This window comes from Melitaea cinxia, chromosome 8 (assembly GCF_905220565.1).
Source record: "Melitaea cinxia chromosome 8, ilMelCinx1.1, whole genome shotgun sequence".
NCBI classification, from domain to species: Eukaryota; Metazoa; Arthropoda; class Insecta; order Lepidoptera; family Nymphalidae; genus Melitaea; species Melitaea cinxia.
In genome coordinates this window covers 9,010,940-9,036,209 of record NC_059401.1, presented here as the reverse complement: position 1 = coordinate 9,036,209, position 25,270 = coordinate 9,010,940, and the positions used below count along the sequence as shown (strand labels likewise).

The window sequence follows — 25,270 nt, the reverse complement described above, 5'->3', positions numbered from 1 at the left end:
TTAAAATTAAGTTTAATGTAAATTCTGCTGAAAAAATGTCGGCAAAAGAACTCAACTTTTATTCTTTCATAAAACGGTCCAAACTTTATAAAAAGGTTTAACTGTCCTATATAACCTAGCCCTATCTAAATATAGCTTTGACTAGCCCGTTGGCGCATATTGTAGTGAACCTGCTTTCTGCTCCGAGGGTTGTGGGTTCGATTCCCACCCCGAGTCTGGGTGTAATATAAATATTTATCTATATATTTATATATGTATTATTTATAATTATGTTTATCGAAAAAAAAAAATATGTAGCTATATACCAGTTGGCTGTTACCTATAACACAAGCATTAAGTTGCTTACTTTAGGAACAGACGACCGTGTGTGTATTGTGTAGATATTTATATTTATTTTTTATAGCTGTGCCCCGCGGGTTCAGTCGTATTAATTTGAGAAAAAAAAGATACTAAAACTTTACATAGCCTAGAGGCCCTAGAGCTATGTACCTAAAATTTTACTACGATTTTTAAGGAATATTGGCCATATTGGTATTTTGTCGCGGTCCGGGGTGTTTGTGCTTGTTTGTATGTGGTATGTATTTCCGGACCCCCGACACAGGAGAAAATTCTACTAAGGACTGTTGAGTGTGAAGCGTTTATAAAAAAATATTAGTCATACTAAAATTTGAAGAAAACATTACTAAAAATTACCTATTCCTTTATGAGTTATGTAAATTAAGCAATATAAAAATTGATTCAGGTTTAATTAAGTTAGATTGAAGCGACAGATTTATTTGTACAATTTTTTTCTTCGTGTACTACGACGAAATAAGAAAAATAATATTTACCTAAACTACAAAGCTGGTTCAAATAACATAAATCCTAAAGCTAACGTGTTGTATAAAAATATGTCACTGACCGTGTATATGTGTTATATAAGTAAATTCAAGAAACCCACCCCATGAAAACTAGTACTCAACAGCCGAGATCATGCCGCATAGCCTCAGACCATATTTCGCATCATTAAAAATCTGCTGCTCTTCAGTATAAAAATCTACCAAAGGAAAAAAATGGAAAATGGAGTATTTGACTGGTTTTTGAGCTAAGAATTAAATTTATATTATTTAATTGTTTTTTTATTTGCGAAGACTGAAGTGATGACACTTTAAGAATAAAAACGGAAAAAAATACAAATTTTTTACAATTTTTAATCGGCTCTATTAAGGAGTAGTAAATTTTACTGCAGTGTTATTTACAATTTTTCAACTAAGCTAGTTATTAAAGTTTTTCATACACAGTCAAATTACATTTCTCTAGCATATTATTATTACAAAATTTTATTAACCGACTTAAAAAAGGAGGAGGTTACTCAATTCGACCATATATATATATATATATATATATATATATATATATATATATATATATATATATATATGTATGTTCGGGGATAATTTCGTCGTTTATGAACCGATTTTGATAATTCTTTTTTCGTTGGAAAGGAAAGTGTGGTATCATGATAAGGAAACCACCAGGATCTGATGATGGGATCCCGGGGGAATCGAAGCAAACCCTCGAAAATAAGCATAACTTTTTACTGGGTGTACCTGATTTTGATGATTATTAATTTGATCGAAAGCCGACATTTATTATGTGGTCACATTTAAATTTCACCGAGATCTAATTACAACTTTTGGAGTAATCTTTGATAATGCATATTTACTTGACTATTTTTTCGTCTACCTACGTTGACGATACTTGAGATTACTTGACGATATAATTGAAGTGGTTATCCCGCCACCGGTCGGCTTTTTAGTTTCAAGGTGGTAGCGGAACTGTGTAATCCCTTAGTAGCCTTTTACGATAGCCACGGGAAGAGAGGGGGTGGCTATATTCTTTAGTACCGTAGCCACACAGTACACAGTATCTAACTGCTGGCTTTGAAATACACAGGCTGAAGACGGGCAGCAGCGTCTTCGGTGCGACAAAGCCAGTACTGCGGTCACCAACCCGCCTGCCCAGCGTGGTGACTATGGGCAAAACACATGGGTTCACGGTTTTTTTGGCGTAAAGTTATGGAGGCCTATGTCCAGCAGTGGACTGTATAGGCTGTAATTATAATTGAAGTCGGTTTTTCTTCGTTTTCCTGCAAACACAATTATTTATTTTCATTTTGCGGAGCTTGTGTCTGTTCACGAGACTTAGGACCCCCTACCAAATGACTTTTTCTACCTTAAGACGAGAAGGTCGAATGGTAGACAAGGTTGTATAACTCCATGTCCTTCCTTTGCTTTATTTATTCTGTATTTGTTTACATTCTTTATAGCTGAGAGTAAAGCTTATAAATAAATAAATAAAATACGAACTTCTCTGTAATTATTTGACGGAGTGTAAAAAAAAATCAGCCAAGTGCGAATCGGACACGCGCACCGAGGGTCGATATTGTCCGGATTGGATTATCCGATGACAAAAAAGTTATTAAAAATATATTTATTATATGATTTAACAAAGAATTTATGCTTCTCGCAACTTTTCCTTTATCTGTGCTATAAGATTTCGTACCAAATTTCAAGATTCTGAGTTCACGGGGAGTACTCTGTAGGTTTTGATTCCCTTGCGAGTGTCTAAAATTTGCAGCAATAAATGACTATAGCTTTTGATTGCTTTGACTTAGAAGTTTGATTTTTTCACAACTCCAAGAGACAATAGACTTAAGTATTTTATATCAATTTCAGCTTGATACTCCACGCGTTCCTGAGAGAAAGGGTCTTGACAGACAGACGAATTGACAGAAAGACAAATTGATCCTATAAGGATTCCGTTTTTTCTTTTTGAGGTGCGGAACCCTAAAAATTCGGCCAACACTATTGAATTAGTTCTATTATGTATTATTATCTTTGTCTTTTTAGACAAAGCATGTACCTTTTGTCAGATACAACCTAGGGTATCTCAGTAATTCTTCGAATCTCGAGAATTTAGCTATTTATTGATCTACATATTCTATCATAATTACTACTAAAGAAATAGAATGCTTTCAAAATAATATCGACCAACTAAAAGTGACAAAATTTTGTTAAGAATGAATGAGCTCTTTTGATTGATTATTCACTCATAATTTTTTTTGACTAATTGTAGTACTACGCATAACCTTCGACATATTTGTAAAGTTACTGTATTATTTATACTTTATAATATTGTGTGATTGTGTATAATATTGTTGTTTATACTTTATAATTCTGTCAAATGGTGAACTGGTACTAATGCGACTCAGTACTATCGCTTTTCGTGTCTAACAAAGGCTAACCTATACAAAATTATGTTCCTAATTCACTATTATACGATTTACAATCTAATTAAAATTTGATGAATTGGTCTAGCTCTGTAACAGTGACACATATTTAAAATAATTTTGGTTTCTTCAAAAAGTAATCTACAAACTGCACAAAAACACTTATCTAAACTGCAAAAAAGTAAAAAATAATAATTTGAAGTATGTTGCTTTTATATAAAGGTAAACAATTAAAATATTATGTTTAGTTATTTTACGTAAGATTACATATACTAGTTGTTGAATATTCAATTATTTTCTTTCCTTAAGCTTGTATTTTTGTACTTATACGAGTAAAGGTAGAATGCGTGGTATTGTAAACGTTAATAAAGTTTCATTTTTACTTACATTTTATAGTACAAAGTTTCACCGTAATTACCTTGCCATATAATGTACTAAAAGGTCACTTTCTACTGATATTTCTACACACTATAAGAAATAAAAATATGTATAATACAATACGTAAACTGTTTAATCGGACTTTTTCACTACACACTTTTTAAATGCGACTTTATTTCTTGTAAATGAAATACGTGCAAAAATAGTTTCTATAATAAAATTGTTATAGAAACTTTTTTTGCACGTTTAATCTATTTTATCATAAACAACTCTACCCTACTTAATGTTATTGAAGATAAAATATTCTCACGAAATGGAAATAAATTTCAACAAATTTTACAGTAATTTACGCCCAGCACGTGCGTTACCTCAAAACTGAAATGAGGTATTTAATTGCGGTGTTTGGTACCAAATGATACGAAATAAGTTTTAAATATTTTATTACATAATGTTTATATTCATGGTAAAGCATTACGTAGATATGGAATGTAGAATACATTAATATTAAATTAGTAATTAGTGCGGCTCTGTCGCTGAAGACGGACGGATCTAGTAGATATATTATGATTTAATTTTAACACAGAATATTAAACTATGCATGTTAGCTCTACATAAATTACATGTGAATACTATATTTGCTTATTGTTTTGGGAATGGTCATTCAAATATTAATCAATGTCATGTTTTCGTAGCTACGTTCAAAGTATTATTATTAATGATTAAATTGAACTGAATCTGCCTGCAAATTTCCCATTTTTAGACAAAGACCTTTGGAGCTTGCTGGATTAAGCTCCAACCATTGTTGGAGCTTAATCCAGCAATCTGCTTCATCAAGTGTACGGTAACAACAGAAACCGAGAATTTTGCCTGCTCTTCGAAACACGGCGAGGAGACCTACAAGAATAGATACTCAGATCAGAAACAAATATCTGCTCTAAGCGGGAATCGAACCCAGGACCGCTGTTAACGCTTCTACTTGCAATGCTACATCAAAACCGAGCATTATTAATGAATGATCTTTTAATATTTATAAAAATGTTTTATTTCATGGTAAAAAAAAATTAAATCATATAAAAAATGTTTTTTTTTAAAGTTGTTTCAATTTAATACATTTAGTTTAGCCATTTTATTTTTACCTTAAACCTCATATTGCTTGAGAACTATATCTTGTAATTGTACAACACATTCAGATACCAGATGGCGAAGTTCGCTCGCTGTTTTATATCACGTTTATTTTACATTACGAAACTTAAGTTATTCCACATAATCTATATAAATAAAAATTAATCGCCGAAATGTATGTTGCCGCTTCATACATTAAGATACATACAGAGGACAAGATGTGTGTGTACGAGAGAAATTAAGAAAGAAATCGGTATATTAACCAAAACAAATATTGGTGGTATGAAGTTCATCGATTTATACGATACTTAATAGATTATTATATACCTAATTTATATCACGAAAGAGCTAAAGACTTACACAGGTATGTATGTAAATGTACATGAAACCCTTTTTAGAAGCTAAACCATTTTTTCAGGCTAAGGGTCTGAGACATTATCTTACTGGGAACTACGAGTGATGTTTGCATTTAAATTTTTTAAATTTTGTATAAAGATGTAATTTATTATGCATACAGATTAAACAGGAAAAATTTGAATGTCTTTAATTTAAGTATAAGTTAAGTGTTTACTACTTTTATTAAGATAAAACTCATAATTATATGTATTTTTTATAATTAAACTTTTTTTTTGTCTACAATTTTCCTATTTTTCTGTTTCTTATATATTAAAGTGTTATATAAAAAAGTTTATTTGATGGTTACAAATTTAATAGAGTTTTTTCATATACTTTAAACATTAAACAATATACACTTAAACGAGGTCGAGGATATCCGTTTTGGCACAACGTTGGCGCAACGGTCACAGCCATGGATTGTACCTGTTGCGCTAGCGGTTGCGGGTTCGATACCCGCTCAAGACAAACATTTGTATTGGCCATACAGGTGTTTGCCGTGGTCTGGGTGTTTGTGCAGTCCTCGTGGGTCTCCCCACCGTGCCTCGGAGAGCACGTTAAGCCGTCAGTCCCGGTTGTTATCATGTACACCTGATAACGATCGTTATTCATAGTAGGGAATATATCCGCCAACCCGCATTGGAGCAGCGTGGTGAATTAAGCTCTGATCCTTCTCCTACATAGGAAAAGAGGCCTTTGCCCAGTAGTGGAATATTACAGGCTGAAGCGAGGATATCCGTATAATGTATTCTAGAGTGTTATGGTAAAGTGTATCTCAAAATGTAACGATTGGTCGGTTACAGAGATAGTCGTCTTCATAGACTAAGACGTAAATGTGAAGACTGCGGAATTTCTGCGAACCTCCCAAAGGCATAATTCAAAGGAACCGCAGCCGGGCGGTACGTACTTACGAAGGTTAGTACAGAGAATTGCAGAAGTTAATATAATCTTTTAATTCTTAATATTCAAATTATTTTAATACCTAGTTATACATGTCAACTTTTTTGTAATATACTCGTAAACAGAAAATATTTACATTTATCTACATATTTTTTAGCTGGTAGCTCTACCAAATGGAGTCTAAAAACTGTATCTTCATTATTAAAATAATTTTTGAACTAGGTTGAAAAATAAAACTAGTTAATAGTATTTTGTAAATTTAATGTTTTTTTTTTTTTGTTATAAATTTAATTGTTTTAAATTATAAATTTAATTGTTTTTTTTTATAAAAAGATAACGAAAACTAGAGGAAATGTTTCATCAATTTTTATGCAAGATTATGCATAGAATTGAACTACATTATTGGTTTAATTTAGTTTCATTTCATTTCGCATACAATAATGTAGTTAAGATACATTTCTTATAATTGCAAATTCTTAGCTATTTCTTTCACATCTCAATATTTAATACAAAATATACCTATATTTATGAAGTTTCATAATAAATTACTAAAAAATTTCTCATCCATCAAAGATAAATGGATTCTAGCGACCTCGGTTTTATATTTCATAAAATAATAATAGCTTTTACATTATCTGATCATTTTTGTCACGAAATTAAGCACTGACTAAAATTAATTACCCCTACCGCGACGCTGTAGCGCGAGAACGAAACGATGAAAGATCTTTTGTACACGTTGATAACAGCTAAGTTTAGATATTAATCAGATTATTGTGACTTCAAACCTAGCCCAAGTAAATAGATGAATATACAAATGATTAATTTATAAGTTTTTAATGCCACTATGAACACTTTTACCTATACGGGATTTACGATGGTTGTAAGTTAGCCAATGACCACAGCGTCTGCACTATCGACTGAATATCGGATTTTTTTATACAACTATCTCTGTGATTTCTGTATAAGTAAAAATGAGTAATTTAATAATTTATATTAAAATAATATAGTAAATGATATTTATAATATTAAAATAAAATAACTTAAAATTCATAAGTGTTGACAAGATTGTAATTTGTTACTCGTAGTTGTTAAAACACATAAAAGTTAATATATGAAGTAAATAAAAATAATATAAAATATTATTATTTCAAGATGAATTTGTTTGTGGCTGTACGTAAACTTGTATTTGGTTTTATTGCGTTTTGTTTGGAATTGTATGTTTTAGCACAATTGCCGAAAAAGAAGTTTTATGATTTTCGGGTTCACGTTTGTATTTATACTCGTTTGTTTGTTGAACTTAACTTCGACTGAAATGCGGAGTTTCTTGCCGATTTTTTTTATGCCGAATCTAATCTATATTAGTTTGTAACTTAGTATAATTATTTAAAAAAAGGATATTGTAATTGTGTAATTGTTGAATGATGACTAAAAACTACCGTTTAAGCTTGAATAAAGAAATTTTCGATTTTGACTTAATGAGTTAATGGCTCATAGCTTCGTTAGAATAATATATATGGAATATTACAAGCATGTTTCTGTTTTACTTTTATATAACTTTATCTTATGTTTGTCTAGCTGTGAGTGAATTGGCTGCTATAGCTCCACTTTAGACGGCGAGTGTGAGTGCCGGAAGCCAACTTTCCCCTCTTCATTTCCCATCAGCTACGGTAGGTGTTTATGGGCCGCTGTGAGTACTTAACATGAAGCATACCGCCTGCTTGTTTGTTAGCTATCATCATAAAAAAAAGGAAAATTATATATATATTTTAAAATCCATGGTATATTTACTTATATACATTTTAATCTATTTAGATGCAAATATTTTCGATACTAAAAAGTTAATTGAACTTTTTATTTTTGTTTAAATTATTATTATGAGATATATTTTCCTAAATATTTAATGCGTTGTTAAAAACCTTGAGTTTATTATACCTGTTTAATTGATTTTCTTTGCTAAAAGTAAACTTAACTAAAAGTCACTATAATTTAATTTAAATAGTTTAACGTGCTTAGTAAAATCTCAAAGAGGAATTTCAAGTTGTTAGTGCTGCAATTTAATCCTAAAGGTGGTGTAAATGAGAACTCCAGCTAATCGAGGCCGCAGTTTACGTGCAAATAGTTGGATCCGAACAAACTTTAATGACTTATCTCCTGACACGGATCTAGAGAATCTAATTATACGTCATTAATCATTTACGAACTTCTATGATGTTAGGTTTATTACTATTTTATCAATACCCTTCAATCAGTTGTTAACATTCTTTGATGTCGAACCATTTATTTCTGAAACAGTTCAAATTACGAAAAATACTTCTGCGAGTTCAAAATACGAGTATATCACATCAAAATTTTCTTTATTCAAAATTTTTGAATCATCGTTTTATAAATTAAAATTATACTTCGTATTTATGAGTAAATCAAGTATAATTAAGTCAAAGCTACCAATAATAATTCACATCTAAAATGAAAATAACGTTCTTCTTTACGGATAAGAATTAACATGTTCTAAAGAAATATTATGATTATAATATACCTAAAAACTATTTGCACATGTTGCATGTACTTTTTATGTAAGTGATGTACAATTTAGATTTGTATGAAGTAGATATTTTATCCAGAAGAAACAATTTTATCGTATTTTCGTATTACCTAAATCGAGTATCTTATCAACTACTGATTAAAAGATTCTTTATCTATTGAATAGTACATTTACCGCAGAGTGCTATAGGCTATATAACATAACGCTATCTTTATAATCTTTGCGATCTGGGCATTAATTAGAAATGTTACGAAAACATGAAAAAATATTCTTGTTTGATGGCTACCGTTGCTTGCTTAGTGTAAACGGTTAAAGCTGCCCAAAAATCATGTATAATGAAAATAATTGTAATTAATAGTTCTAAAAAAAGTCCGCGGCAGCATATGTCTATCTTTTTACTTATTTATCCTTATTCCTTATTTAACTTTATTTATGGTAATAAGTTTTTTCTTTTTCAAAAATAATGCATTATTTGCGAAGGTGGTTTTATAGACATGACATACATCTTTATCGAAATAAATACGTTATTCATCACAAGTATTTCTTTTAAGACAGAATTATCCTTGACATCATTTGTTTTCAATAAATATCATAGAAGATATCATAGTTTTAAAATATCTCTGCAACGAATTAATGATCACAAAAAATAAAAAAATTGTTTTATTGCATTACTATTCGCCAGGCATATAAATTATGAATGAAAAATACTTCATCATCAATTCAATTTTGTGAAGACAAACTTTGTCTTTCAAAGCATTTAATTCGGACGCATAATTTAGGATGTAATGTAAAATCAAATGAAACGACGCTGCTGTGAGCTGTTCGCCTTTGTAAGTCGCCTGAGTTGAACAGTAATAGTTTGAAAATATTTTAGTAGGTTTTTTTTTTTATCAAATTAACGGGGGCCAGACCGCGGGGCAAAGCTAGTTAGTCTAGTTACTATGGTTTTAGACTACTTTTACTTGTAAAGTTGTTATTAAATATCGCAATTTTGTAACGCACATTTAATTTACTATATTAGAGTTTAATTGGAAGTTGAATGTTAACAAAGAGAAAAGACATTGTAATACTTATCACTTTAATATTTAAATCAAGATTTGCTTACAAAAAACAATGTATTATGAAGAACAGCATACCAATATAAAAAAAGTTCGGAATTAATTGTCATAAAAATATTATGTTGAACTATTTTCGACAGTTATATTTTTTTTTTCGATGGCAAAAATGTGTTACATTACTTACTTAAAAGTCACACACACTACATTACTTAGTCAAAAGTTAAAAGTATTTTTTTTTTTTTCAATTTTTTTAAATTCTTTTTTTTTAAGCATAAAAACCTTCCGTGGGCCTTAAGGAACATACAAAAAAATAAATTTGCCGAATTGGTCGAGCTATTCTCGAGTTATGCGCTTAGCAACGTTCATTTTTATTTATATCGAAGATAGACTAGCCAATTCCCATAGCTTCCACGGTATGTACTACTTCCTAAGGTAGCTTGATAGTACCGTCATTTAGAAATAATAATATTCCTTGCAAGCTCTAACCTCCTATTCTACCCCTTTACGGATTGAGCTTCATACAACTGTTTTTTTACTTTTCTTACCTGACATTTCATAGTCAATCTCTATTAAAAGTTAAAATATACAGATATATATAATATTTGAAACTTTGTAACTATTCAGTAAAATAATGAGTGTCCATTTATTCTTGTACACATTATATATATAAACTTTTTATAAGTGTAACTCATTTATACCATATCACAACATATCACTTTATATCATTGTCGGTAAACGTACGAAATATTTACATGAAAAAATAATATATATATCAGCGGCAGTTTCAGTATTGTTTTTACATCTTCGTGACCACGATTTCCTATACCGCGGAATCGCTTAATGATTCATTCAGAGTGGTTTACTAAGTCTGTTGGGAAAAACATTAGGAGTGCTGTAATACCATATCTAGCCGCCCACAATAACTTTTCAACGGTTACCTATTGTGTTTCATTTGTATATTGTAGTTTGTAAGGCTATTTTTACATTTAACATTGTTATATTTATTTAAAGTAAAAATAACTGAATCAAACAATTTATTAACTTCTAACACTGAGAAATAAATAAGATAGTTTTAAGGAAGAGTCAAAACTTACCGGCAATAGCCCGCCCCAGCAGAAGAGTGCTGAAAACGATGGAGAGAACTCTCCCATCATATCTGCCCTTCATCTTGCCCTTCCAACGTCTATCGTCATCAACTGGAACTGTCTGAATACGTCATCTCACTTCAAATTTCAAACTCACTTAGATACGTGTCTAACAAAGCTATATTCACTCAAACTCACATCGTTTGTCACTCATTGTTTATACACTTTATTAAAACCATATTACCAGCATTCTTCCATTAATAAAGTGACCTTAAATATTTTATAATAGTAATGTTCATTATAATGAAGAATTTTTTTATAAATTTTGAATACATTTTTATATATTTTGTTATTTGTTTCGGAATACGTTCCGTGACAGAATTGTAAGATTTCATAATGTAACATGTGAAAATCATAATATTGATATATTTTTAAAGCATTGTATTACAAAATGTAAAAAAAATATATATTATTTATTATTTGGTGCAGGATTACATAAATGATAAACATGTGTGGACTTAGTGACGCTGTATTTCATGCAAGATATTACCAAATGTGTATAAAAACACACATGTTTTTTCAAATAAAGTAACTGCGGAGTTTCTTGCCAGTACCGGGCTAACCAGTGATAGCTTCACTCCTAATAATTATTAAAATTTTAATTTGTAAAATGACGATCCGGAGGAGCTTTTGAAGCCTATTTGAATAAAGCTATTTTTGATTTGATTTGAATTTGTTTGCCCTTGCGACAAGTAATAATAACGTGCGTGTTTTTCTATGGTATACAATCAAAATGTCATTACCCCACTTAAATTTTGTACCGAAATACTGTTAAATGTATCATACGGAAGTATTACCTATTTAAATGTTTTCAATATATAATATTTTAATATTTTTCTATCTCGGTCGACCACTCTTATACGACGATATATTGGATTAATAAATAATAAAACCGGTCATAAATCGTAAACAGTAAGTTGTACAAAAACCTTTACAGGAAACCAAAATGCAATTTTTTTTTCTCTACAACAATACTCTCAGTAACTTTTGCCCTAAAGTGCATAGTTTCCGAGATATTGGTCTAAAACGTTTTTTCCAGATAGCGCTTGAAGCTCCACCTCTATTTAGTCAGAATTATGTGATTTTATATTTAGCGAGTAATCCTAAACCTTATAAATAAATAAAAATTGGGTCGGATTTTTAGTGCGAGTTTAAATTCTATTTTTACTGGCCTAAACGTGTACCTTCTTGACAGACAGCGAAATTTAACGCAGATGAAATCGCAAGGGTCGTCGAACGTAAAATATTTTAAGAGTTTTATCTTTCGTCATAACTTCTGTAAAATATTTAATGTGATTTATGTAATAACTGTGTTTAATTGTAAAAAGTTACGCAATTTGCTACTGTACTACTTCTGTTTAACGATGTTTCTACGACCTCTTATACAAATGAATGATTTAAGACTAGGAGTATTATTTGTTTTTTAAACTATAGTGTAAACCACCAGTGTGATCATTTAAGAAACTGACGTATAGTTTTTATTGTTAGTAAGAAAATAAAGATGTGATTTTATTTTAAATTTCATACATACATAGGTATATGTAGATAGGTGGATGTAGATATGACCACAATTTACCTAGCCTTAATTTTATGTTCATTATCCTTAACGTAAAAAAATAAAATTAGGAATCGTTTTAGGAGTTAGAAAATAAGTTTTTAAAATAAAATAGGAGCTGAGAAAATCAAAATAATTTCAATTGATTCCCCAATGCTAAGTTTTCGACATGTTGTTCGTAGTACCTACATGAAGTTATAATATATTAATATCCCAGTAACGTGAACAGTTGACCGCACAAATAGTTTTGTTTTGTTTAATTTGGTATATAGAAGCCTTTGTGATAGCCTTTGTGACCTAGCACTAAATTGACTAAATTATTTATGTATGAAAATGTTTTAGTTTAAGGGTGATAGAGACCGAACTTTACACATGCCTTTTCAATTATTAACTTTTACGTCGTTATTTCTTTGTGATCAAATGTAAAGAACATTGAAGGAAATTAATTCATTAATGCGATTGTGGAATTGTGGAATGTTCATTTGTTAAATTGGACGAACATATTGCGTGACGAAGTAGCTAGGCGTTGCCGAAAGTGTGTGATGCTACACGCGTATTATGTATACTTACATTGATTTGGAAAATTCTTAGCGTTAGATTCCGGTTCATTGAAGAATGGGAAGTCATTAGCTGTAAAACGTGACTATATGTTGTAACGCATGGGAGCGAAATGTTAAAAAAATTTTAGGAGTTGACCATTATCAAAAATTAATGTACTTAGTTAGAGATCTAAGTTGAGAGAGAATAAATCGCTGTGTTAGGGATAACGCAACTTCAGACAATTTAGGTATGCAACCTAATTCTATTTTATTCCACGTTAATATTGTGTATTGGCGTGCAAGTGTACAAATTTAATAATCAAAAAACAGTAATAATAAAATGAACATAAATACTAGCACTAAGGTATATAAATACCAACCTAAGTACCTATGTTGTAAATATAAGTTGTCACCTTAGGTCGTCATCCATTTAATGTAATAAAAATACTCTTTTAAATTACTACATTGTTTTTTATTTGATAGTTTATTTATTCAAAAGTTGGAAAAAATTGTAATTATGTACCTCATTAAAAGCTATTTATAAATGTAGATCTAGGTCTAGTTCACGTTGCATTCTTATCATTTAATGAACCGTAAAACGTACTATAATGGTTTGACCTGCTAAAATACAAAATAAAACTTTTCGCCCTTTCTTCTATAACTTATTGCAATTAAGTATTACTTAAGAACGAACAAATACATATTTCAGTAACAATAATTTTTAATTTAACGTACGTATCAGTTTTTCTTTTATATACTTAATATAATTTCATTATTTTTAGGTATTTTTTTTAATATAGTCTAGTAAATATTTATTTAATAAGTAAATAAACAAAAAAAAAATCAAAACATGCAGGAATGTCGCAAAAATATAGTAACCTTAATCGAAAGTGTTTTTGTTGAAAGCTTTTCAATTTGCACGAATAAAGTGTAGCGACCGTACAAAACCGCGTGCTGCGGTTTCCCGTGAGACTGTTACGTTTTTTTTATTATATATTTTTACATTAGAGTAATGAAGTTTCGCTTTAGCCTATCGCAGTCCACAGCTGAATGTAGGCCTCCCGAAATTTGCACCAAACATTCCGATTCTCTGAAATCCTCATCCAGCCGCCATCGGCGATCTTACGAATATCATCGGTCCAGTGAGCCGGAGGGTGTCCCACACTGCGTTTGCTAACACGTGGTCTCCAATCCAAGACACGCCTGCTCTAACGGCCATCATTCCTGCGACACAGACGAGCTGCTCCTTATATTATCTCGTGAATAATTTCATTTCTGATCCTATCTTTGAGAGAGATCCCAAGCATAGCCTTTTTCATTGTACGTTGAGTGACTTTCAACCTGTAGGATAGTCCCTTCGTCAGTGTCCACGTCTCGGCACCGTATGTCAAAATAGGCAGGACGCATTACTCGAAGCATTGCGGAATATTTGAAGTAAATACTCGGCAAAGCCTGCCAAACACCGCCCAGCCCGACCTAATCCTCCCATCGACTTCCTTCTCAAAGTTGTTTCAGCCTAGTTGAAATGTATGGCCTAGGTAGACCTAATCCTGAACAACTTCGAGAAGGGTGCCATCGACCGATACCGACCTCGATATGACTTGTTTGTTAAAACTTATGACTTGTTTTAAACGTAACTTTGGTTGTATCCAACTTTATACCGAGACCGACATGTCAAGAGAACTCATGTAGGCCGCCCAGCATTTGGTTTAGCTCCTCCAACGGCTCCGCAAAGATAACTATATCCTCGGCGAAAGGAAGGTAAGAGATGTATTGACGTTAATACCTCATTACCCCTGAATCCAAGGTCTTAAAGACATCTTCCAGCGCAACGGTAAACAGTTTCGGAGACAATACATCTCCCTGTCTTACTCCGCGACGAAGGAAAATGGGTTTTGTTCGCTGGATATTGTTAGTATATTTCACATAGCCAATGTAACCTAATTTTGTGTTGTGGTTGTTTTTATTACTACTTTTATGAGTTTTAACTAACTTTATTAGTTTTTCTTTTTTTTTTAATTGAAGGATGGTCACATCTGCACTCACATTGGATTATTTTTGGATTTAGTAGCTATTGTTTGTACACTTGTGATGGAATTGTCACAGGCCTTTTTATTGTTTCAGACAAAAAGCTGTTAAAAATGAAACCTTTGTAACGTATATTTGTTCTTTTTAGGTTCGTAATATATAATTAAAATAAATGCCTATAAATTAATAAAAAATATTTTTTTTAATAAAACTGTATCTATTACTACGAAATTAGTTATTCCACTACGAAAAAAAAGTGTAGGCAAAGACAAATGAATATCAAAATCAAAATGAAATTAAACTTTATTCAAATAGACTTCTAAATCACCTCGAATCGTCATTTTTTCAAATTTAAATTTTAATTAACTTTTAATGTGAACTTATCACCAATGTTTGGTCTCAAATTTAAGCGTTCGTAAAGGCAAGTAAGTTTAAGTCGTAAGTTTTCTGCAAGTACTAATCACGTAGACCAAGCATAACACACTCCAGATCACCGACGAATAATGATAAACTTTAGCATAGTCGTATTTTCAAGGTATCCACTTATTGTTTTACTTTATAATAAGTTAGAATAAATTTATTAGACCGTTAAATTGTTTATAAATTTGTTGAAAAATAGGATTTAAATATGGTTATTATAGATTAAAAACTAGTCCTCTTTAATAATTAAGTAATCATAAGTATTTATTAGTAAATTAGAATGTATTAACTTTTTTTAAATATATTTACAAATAAATAGGGCCGATGTTAATGATTTTTTAAGATTTATAATTCAACACACCAGAAAGGCTTTGAAATAATGTCTTAGATTTAGTGCTTTAATTACAGCATATTAAAAAAAAAAACATTTTATGCACCAAATAATTAAAAAAAAATTTTGATAGTAATTAGTTTACGTTATATTATATCTAATATACCTTTTACGAATAAAAATATAATCCCACTTAATAACTGAGTGCAAAAGTAACACAACATAGTTCCCTTAAATAATTTATTAACGTCATCACCCGTTGTTCATATTTCTTTTTATCATGTTTTATTAAAACGAAAAAAGAAACGTAATTCCAAATATGTACGTCACGACGTCTAAGTAATATTCGGCGATATGTTAAAGGCGTCTGGAAAAAGACAGTAACAGTGAAGTAGTATATGAAATACGCGTAATGAAACAGGTCTTATCTATTTATTTTTAAAATTTTGTCAAATTCTTAAATCATAAAAGTGTTCCTAGCTTAAGCAAATTTAATTTTCGAATATATCTAAAAAAAGAACGACATATATATTTTTAATGGCTATTAAATAGATAAAATATTATCTACGTCTCACCAATTTGTTTAAAAATGAAAGATTTATTTATTTATATGGGAAGCCAACATGGTATACGGTGGTTTTATCTTTCGTACATAATTAAGCATAAAATATCATTTATAATATATACCATACTTACCGCAACATGCTATATACATTAAACAGTTTGTATTATGTTATGTCACTACGCTACATACGAGTATATGTATGAAAATTTATTTGTCATGATCAGTTACACACTCACTATCAAGATCTCAATATTCACTTCAGCCTATCGCAGTCCACTGCTGGACATAGGCCTCCCCAAGTTCGCGCCACACATCCCGGTCTTCCGCAATCCTCATCCAGCCTACACCGGCAATCTTACGTAGATCGTCGGTCCAACGGGCCGGAGGACGTCCCACACTGCGTTTGCCAAGTCGCGGTCTCCACTCTAGGACCCGTCTACTCCAACGGCCATCGGTCCTGCGACACAGATGACCAGCCCACTGCCACTTCCACTTGCTAATTCTGTGGGCTATGTCGGTTACTTTCGTTCTCTCGCGGATAGTCTCATTTCTAATCCTGTCTTTGAGAGAGACCCCAAGCATAGCCCGTTCCATTGCACGTTGAGCGACTTTAAACTTGTGGACCAGTCCCTTCGTCAGTGTCCACGTCTCGGCTCCGTATGTTAACACGGGCAGGACGCATTGCTCGAAAACTTTTGTCTTCAAGCATTGCGGAATCTTCGAAGTGAAGACTCGACGGAGTCTGCCAAACGCCGCCCAGCCCAACCGAATCCTCCTATCGGCCTCCTTCTCGAAGTTGTTGCGGCCTAGTTGGATAGTATGGCCTAGGTAAATATAATCCTGAACAACTTCGAGAAGGGTACCATCGACCGATACCGGTATCGGTATGACTTGGTTGTTAAACATAACTTTCGTCTTATCCAAGTTCATACAGAGATCTCAATATTCATCACTTCTTAAAGTTTTCCACCATTTCATTAAAAAAGTCATTAAATATTAACCTAACAATTAGGCTGGATGAGGATTGCGGGAAACCGGGATGTCTGGCGCGAACTTGAGTAGGCCTATGTACAGCAGTGAACTGCAATAGGCTGAACTGACTAACAATTAGTATAAATACTTCATTATCTCAATGAAATAGATAATGTTATAGATTACATTTACTTTTTTTATGCCGCATGTTACCAATTTATTTTAAACAACATAAGTTTATACATGCTCACGTCAAACTGTTAAATTGTGAACTAGAACCAAAAGCACGTCTAGTTATAGTTCTGTTAAAGTGAATCGAAATCTCAATTGTTTGTAGGTATAAAGGCTTCAAACAGGTCCGAAAAACTTATTTACATATAAACATTAGTCTTGAATTAGAGAATTAGGTCACATAACTTTCGTAATTTCTAGTTGGTTGAAATATGCACACATCTCTTTCATTACATTTATATCGTAAATTATTTCGCATTATGTAGTATTAAAAAGAAAACTTACAAGAATTTTAATGTACCTTAACGAAATTGAAAAATATATGTTTTCTTAATTTTTGAATCTATTCGTCAAAATTATATCAGATCTTTAGTCGAAATTTTTGTAAGAAAAAAGGATAAGAAGCTTAGTTATAATTAAAATAAATAATAAAGTTAATCACAATAATATATACTTAACATTAAAACTGAAATAAAATTGATGAAAATGTAATACATTTCGCTTTGATTCTTTAGAAACCTGCAGGGCTGTTATGTTTTATCCTGTAAGTTTTAATAGTATAATGTTGTCATATCACGTTTAAAACTTAATAACTATTTCTTTTTCAAGCAAAATTGCCGTGAATAATTTTAATTAAATTTCAAAACGGTAATAGATTTAACAATATACAAATGTAATTATGAAACTAACCATGTTCGCTCGCTTTCATTTTATTAAAACGAGTTAATTTGTTTTAATTTAGCACTGTTTTACTTAGAATGAACGATGTTACACAGTTCTTCACATTCTCAAATATTGACGAAATAAATTTCGTGTCCGATTGTAATTACGTCAATAAACATTCCTTTTTTAGCGACATTCGCTTCGTTAACGACTGGTCGATCGACCGCATCTCTTTGTCACTCGCATTACTTCCAGAGTCCGGATGTCGGACTGATTGTAACGAACCTAAATAAATTATCTGATTTCCGGCTTTGGTATTGTTTCTACTTCAATAAAACCAAGTTTATAGGGGGTGATTTAGTCTGTCTTTATAGACGTTGATATTTTACTTCGGTTTTAGTGGATTCGTCTAATTAGGTGTACGTCACTGAGAAAGTAATTTACGGAACAATTAGTTGTTGTGTGATAGTAAAAGTTAGTTTCGTATAACCTCTAAATATTCAGAAACTATAAACTACTTCTAAAAACATACATGTATTAGGCTATCAAGTAAAACTTCGTAAGCAACTTACCCAGAATTAAAAAAAAATCCATATTTATACTATTATCATAAACTTCACCAATCTATTTGTAACTTGAAACACCGGTATTTTATAAAGGACAGTATTAAAAGTACAACTAATGATAATATTCTGTATAGTATTTTTTTTTAAATAATTGAACGATATTTTTTTTTATTTTCTTTGTCTAGTAAGTTAACAGGATACAAAGAGGATTAGCATTTTAATATGGCATATGCGGGAAGTTTTTCATTATTACAGTGAAAATTTTATGTACCGTACTCTCGGTGTTGGGATTAACTTAAAGTCAGTACTTTAAAACATTTATAACATAGTTTATTCGCTCACCACAATTACTCTGCCATATTTCATGTCAGTTTTTATTCAAGCCGTGTAGTTATCTTGTCTGCAAACGGAAACGTAAGAACGGCTTACGGCGGCTTTTTACTAGCAATATAAATCTATTTGAAAATTTAGCCAAAACTTGAAAAATCAAAGTTAATTTTTACGACATTTTCATTGAAAAAATAATTCTTTATTGTATATTTTTCTACATACAATTAATGTATATAGTAAATAATTTTACATATACAATATGTTTGTCAGCCGTAAACTCCGCTCTAAGCTGAACTTTGTTTTAATTAAAAATATTTTCATATTATTAAGCCAACAAAAATCTCTAACTAAAATGATCGAAAAAACTATTTAAAAAAAAAACTAACGATTACGTAACGAATTGCAGCTGTTGTTTCTTTTTGATATAGAAAAAGTTAGCTATACATATTCATTCTAAAAATACTACTGTTTATCATATAGGTAAACAATTATTGTAAACTGTGTCAAATGAAAAGTAGTAGCGCGTGAGCTTATGTGAATGCTTTCCCACGGCCGAGCCATCAGGCTGTATAAAAAGTGTCTCTATACGCTGAAAAGGCATTCAGATCCACTTGTTTGTTCAGTATATGGAGCACAAAGAGAATATTTTAAAAGGTATTCGCTTACTTCAGCTTTTTATTAACATGTAATAGAAATAAGTCGTCTTGGTATACCATTTTAGTATATCAGTAATAATCCCACTTACAGTTTGTTTGTACCCGTTCTTTAAATTTAACACGAAAGCGCATACATTATTATAAAGGTATTCCGATTAGCAACGTTAAAAATGATCTAGTTTGTTACAAACCTGATTTACATATGGTCGTTAAAAATGGAAGAGAAGTGCACGCTAATTCTTCAAAAAATTTACATAAAAAATTACCTACTCGCCATGTCTAATGCAGTATTTTTCACATGTCACAGTTTCAACAATACTTTTTAATATCAACAACTTAGCGTTTCATAATCATTACTCGTATATGAATCTTATTCATTAAAATAATATACGTAAAAAATAAATAGCAATGCGGTCTTTAGTCAGTTAAAAACTTCTACCAGTATGTGACATAATATGATGACAGCAAAAGAAGTATATATGACGAAATTAAATAATTTTTAAAATACGATGTGATCAGGTTTTCCGAATTTTCATTATTTAAAAGCGACCCGCGTTTAAATACTTTTCTAAGCGGTGCAATTAAGATTAAAGTGGAAAATTTATTTCAATTAAGTATGAATAATAAATAAAAATCTGGATATCGATAGATTTTGATACACTTATATGTATTATCACAAGTATTTAAACAATAATGGATAACATTTAAACGTCTACAGAAATAAAGTAAAAGTAGTTGAAACTAGTAAAATGATTTTATATGAAAAATAATCACTATACAAGTTTATGTTCTATATAGCATCTATTTCATCTCCGATATCTGTGATATAAGCACTAATATTATATACAGACTAATTCATTTTTAAAACGTCTAAAAACTTATACAAAATTAGATTTTTGTATTTAATTGTGTAATAGAATTCAGTCTAGTGTAAAACAAGAGAAAAGAAAAACGTTTTTCCGTATGGGAATGTAAAGCAGCTTCCAGAAATTAATTACAAATTAGCAGACCTATTTCGATATCAATAATTATAGTCGCTATTGAAGTTATCTTACTGTTAAATAATAATGAAATATTGAAATTACTTTAATTTAATCTTTAAAAGAGAGAAAGAGAGATAGAGAGTTCGGTATATTGGCCTCCTGAAAAGACGCAAAATAACAACAAAAAAAAATATATCTGACATAGAAAAACTTGTATTATAAAATTTTTTTGTTTTTATGATGAAAAATAATTTGTAACGAATGAAAACGTTTTATTCAAAAAAAAAAACAAAACAACAATGTTTACTCAAATGTTAAACAAAAATGTTTTACTCTTTTTTTTATTTTTTTATATCATTAGAAAATATTTTAATATTTTGCACTCAACTGTTTATTTCTTTATTTACCGCACATCAAATTAAAACAACCACTAAACGTAGGCAATCACCGCTTTTTCTAAGTTTTAAAAGCACAGCACGCCTTTTATTTGTTAAAATTAGTTGTACATATTATATTTTTCATCATATCCCGAACTATATCTGTGGTTAATGTAGAACTCTACTTGTTGAGGCTCACGATCCTCTCTCAACGTTCGCGCGCTCGACGGAGCGTGGGCGACTGCGCTTCCCAACCATTCATTGTATAGAGGACGCGTACCCTATATTCTCGATTCAATCTCGTCTTGAATTGTATTCGAGTAACCTTTATAGTAAGTCTTAGAATTTATAAAAAAGAGTAACTGCAGAGTTTCCTAAATTTTCATTAAAAAAAAAATACGCTGTACTGAAGTTAGTACAAAATAAACTTAAGAAGACAACTTTTGACTACTTAGCAAGAAATGATAAATATAGGTTGATTGACTTGATGATTATTGTGATATCTCAAACTTTGTTTACTTATTTTTATTTTATTTTAGTGTAAGATTAATTTGAGTTATCTTCTAAAATGCTGATCTGTTACTATTTTAATTTGTTTTTCACTTTACCCAATTTTCCGTTACATTATCGTTACATCGTTACATTTGATTAAATGAGTATTTTTCAAAGTATGTATGTATTCAAGTGTAATACAAAATGTACAACTAAATGTTCTATAACTTTTCAGTGAATAATGTATGACAACAAACATATTTACACAATTAATGAAACATGTCCTTATAAAATAGTACTTTAAACTGTTCAAAGTGTACAGACTGTTTTACACTAACTACATCTAAAATCTAGACTACTAGGGGAAATCAAAAGCTGGAGGAATAAAAATTACGTTTACTTGTGAATTATTTTATTCGAGAGCCAGTAGTAACTGAAAAATGATGCGTCGCGTAGAATACGGACTTTCTCATATTTCATACACGTTTCAGCCAGCAGAGGTCCAGAACATTAATAATAATAATAATAATAAAAGCCTTTATTAACAATCTTATATGTTACATTTCATCTTATCACTACTTATGTACTACTTACTAATACTAAATTGGTTGTTTATGAAAGCAACGTAATTAATTTATTATTTGTATTAGACACCGGTTTTGTGATTGTCTTGCTCTTTGGCATAGGCCTCCCCAAGTGTTCTCCACAACGATCGATCTCTTGCTATCCTCATCCAGCATGGTCCTGCTACCTCCTTGATATCATCCTCCCACCTTCGATACTGCCTGCCTTTACTTCTCTTATTATATCTAGGGCACCATTCCGTCACTTCGTTTGTCCACTTTTCTGTCCTACTTCTTATTATGTGTCCAGCCCATTTCCATTTCAGTTGTTTAATTTGGTATTTTATATCTTTAATCTTAGTTCGTTTTCTGATTGTTTTTAAACTAATTTTATCTTTTAATTTTATGTTGAGAATGCTTCTTTCCATTCGGTGTTGACAGGTTTCTAGTGATTTGATATTTTTCTTTGTACAACTCCATGTCTGGCATCCGTAGGTCATGCTTGGTAGAATGCATGTATTATATATTTTCTTCTTCCCTTCTATTGGTATTTCCGAATTTTTCATAATATCTTTTAGAGCCCAGTATTTGTTCCATCCTAGGTTTATTCTATTTTGAATTTCCTTGGTTGTGATGTCTGTTGGGGATATTATTTGACCTAAGTATGTATATTCATTTACATATTCCAGTTCAGCAGCATTTTCAGGTTTAATGGGAATTTTGATGTGATTTGTCATTAACTTTGTTTTACTGGTATTTATTAATAGTCCTACCTTTTCGCTTTTATTTATCAGTTGTTCGATCATAATCTGCAGAGTGTTTGGATCACCACATATTAATATAAGGTCATCTGCGAATCTTAGATGGTTTAGTAATACTCCATTAACATTAATACCGTATTCCTTCCAATCCAATTGTCGAAATATATGTTCTAGGGTTGCCAAGAACAGTTTGGGTGATAAGGGATCTCCCTGTCTAACTCCTTTCTTAATGGGAAAACATTCTCCTATCTTTTCTGTGCGTATTTTGGCTGTCATGTTTATGTATATATTCTTTATTATGTTTATGTATTTACTGTGAACCCGTTGTGCGGTGAGGGCTTCCCATATTTTCTCATGTTTCAGCGAATCAAATGCTTTATTGTAGTCTATAAATGCTAAGTAGTAGTTTATTCCATATTCATTGCATTTCTGGATCATTTGTTTGATGGTGTGGATGTGGTCGATGGTTGAAAAACCACTTCGAAACCCTGCCTGTTCTTTCGGCTGATTCTCGTCTATAGTTTTTGTTATCCGGTCCAGTACTATCTTGGAGAAAACTTTGTATACGTTTGATATCAACGAAATGGGTCTGTAGTTCGATATATTATCTGTTCTCCCTTTCTTATGAAGTAAAATTATTGTAGATGTGGTCCATTGAAGGGGTATATATTCTGTTTTTAAAATTTCGTTAAAAAGCTTTGTTAGTGTTTCCAAGATAGTCTCTGATACTCCTTTTAACAGTTCATTAGAGATGTTATCTTCGCCGGGTGATTTTCCTGTTTTCTGTGATTTGATGGCTTTGGTAACTTCATCTTTCAATATATTAGGAACTGGTTCTTCTTCGGTACTCGTAACTGTTTCAATACTTATAATTGATGTACTTGGTTTGTCATGATAAAGATTGCGATAGAAATCAGTTGCTGTATTTAATATTTCGTTTCTTTTAAATTTATGTTTTTGAGTTTTATGATGTATGACGTTAGTAATCCAGTTTGTGTGGTCTTGAAGTTCCTTCCACGCACTCTTGATTCCACCAAATTTTGTTATGTAGTGTTGTATTAAATTAGTTTTTTGTGTATTTCTGAACTTTTTTATTTCAGTGTTTATTTCTTTACTTATTTTAATTATGTTTTGTCTATTGTTCCTTCTGTTCTTAAATAAAAGTGCTCTTTGTTTTATTAATCTTCTTGCTTCAGATCCTATTCTATCTTTAAATGGTTTGTTTTTTTCAAAGATTTTATTAGTTCTTTTTAATTCTTCTTCCAAGGTATCATATTTATCCTGGACTGTTCTTAGTTCACTTATTGGTGTTAATTTAGTTTTTAGGGATTCTAGAATATGGCTTGGTAATGGTAATGTAATTGCTCGCTTAGTATTTTGCATATGTTTCCTAGAATTTTTAGGTTCATTTAGGTGTAGTTGACCTCGGAGTAGTCTGTGATCAGTAAAGTAGTTAAAATTATTGAGGACTTCCACGTTTAAGAAAAGCTGCGGTTTATTTGTAGTTATGAAATCTATCTCATTTCTTATTTGGCCGTTGGGAGATTCCCACGTCCATTTTCTTTTAGGTTTTCTTTTATAAAAAGTGTTCATTATATGTAAATTATTTTCTAATGCGTAGTTTATCAATCTTTGTCCATTTTCGTTTCTTTTGCCGGTTGTATAGGGTCCAAGTATTTTGTCTTCGTTCTTTCTTCGCTGGCCGATTTGGCCATTAAAGTCTCCCATCACAATAATTGCCTTATACAAAGTCTCCATTGTTTCATTTAGGTTTTCATAAAAGTTATTTTTAATTTCTTTTTTCGCTACCTCAGTTGGAGCATATACTTGGACTATTGATGTCGGGTGTTTGTGACCAGGAAGTATAATATTTAAGACAGCTATCCTGTCTGAGACTCCTTTAAATTCAATTATGTTATTTTTCAGGTATTTTTTGACTAAGAATCCAACGCCGTATATTCCTGTTATTTCATTTTTATAGTATATTATGTAATCTTCATGCTCTTCTATTTTTCTTTCGATCTACGTACATCACTTATACCAAGTATATCCCAATTAATGTTGTTTAACGCATTTTCAAGTTCTATTAAACATTCTTTTGACTTTAACGATCTTGTATTCAATGTCGCTATGTGGAGTCTTCTTTTCTTGGTGTTCATTATAGTTTTATTTTCCATTTGTAGTGTAGTATTTTGGGGGGTTTGGTCGATAACCCCGCGGTGACCAACCGTATTGGGGTTTTTCTTGTTTTTTCCTTTGTTCTTGCCTAAATAGTTTGTTTTGATTTCGTTACCGGTGTCTAACTTTCCCTATGCGTTATGTTGCTGAGATGATTTTTCATTCAAAGACGCAGATCTTGCCCTCATATACTCAAACGCATTTGTTTTATGTAATTTAGAGGATGCAGTAATATTTTGTGAACCACTGGAGTG

The 25,270-nt window shown here is 31.1% G+C and overlaps 1 protein-coding gene across 1 annotated transcript in view; it reads right to left on the bottom strand.

Annotated features, from left to right (window-relative positions):
- Nucleotides 1-10,828, bottom strand: part of LOC123655867 — a 94,486-nt gene extending 83,658 nt beyond the window's left edge. Inside the window, exon 1 of the mRNA XM_045591614.1 lies at nt 10,756-10,828. Within this exon, the coding sequence (XP_045447570.1) occupies nt 10,756-10,828 (73 nt within the window). The remainder of the gene's footprint in view (nt 1-10,755) is intronic.
- Nucleotides 10,829-25,270: the final 14,442 nt, after the last annotated feature.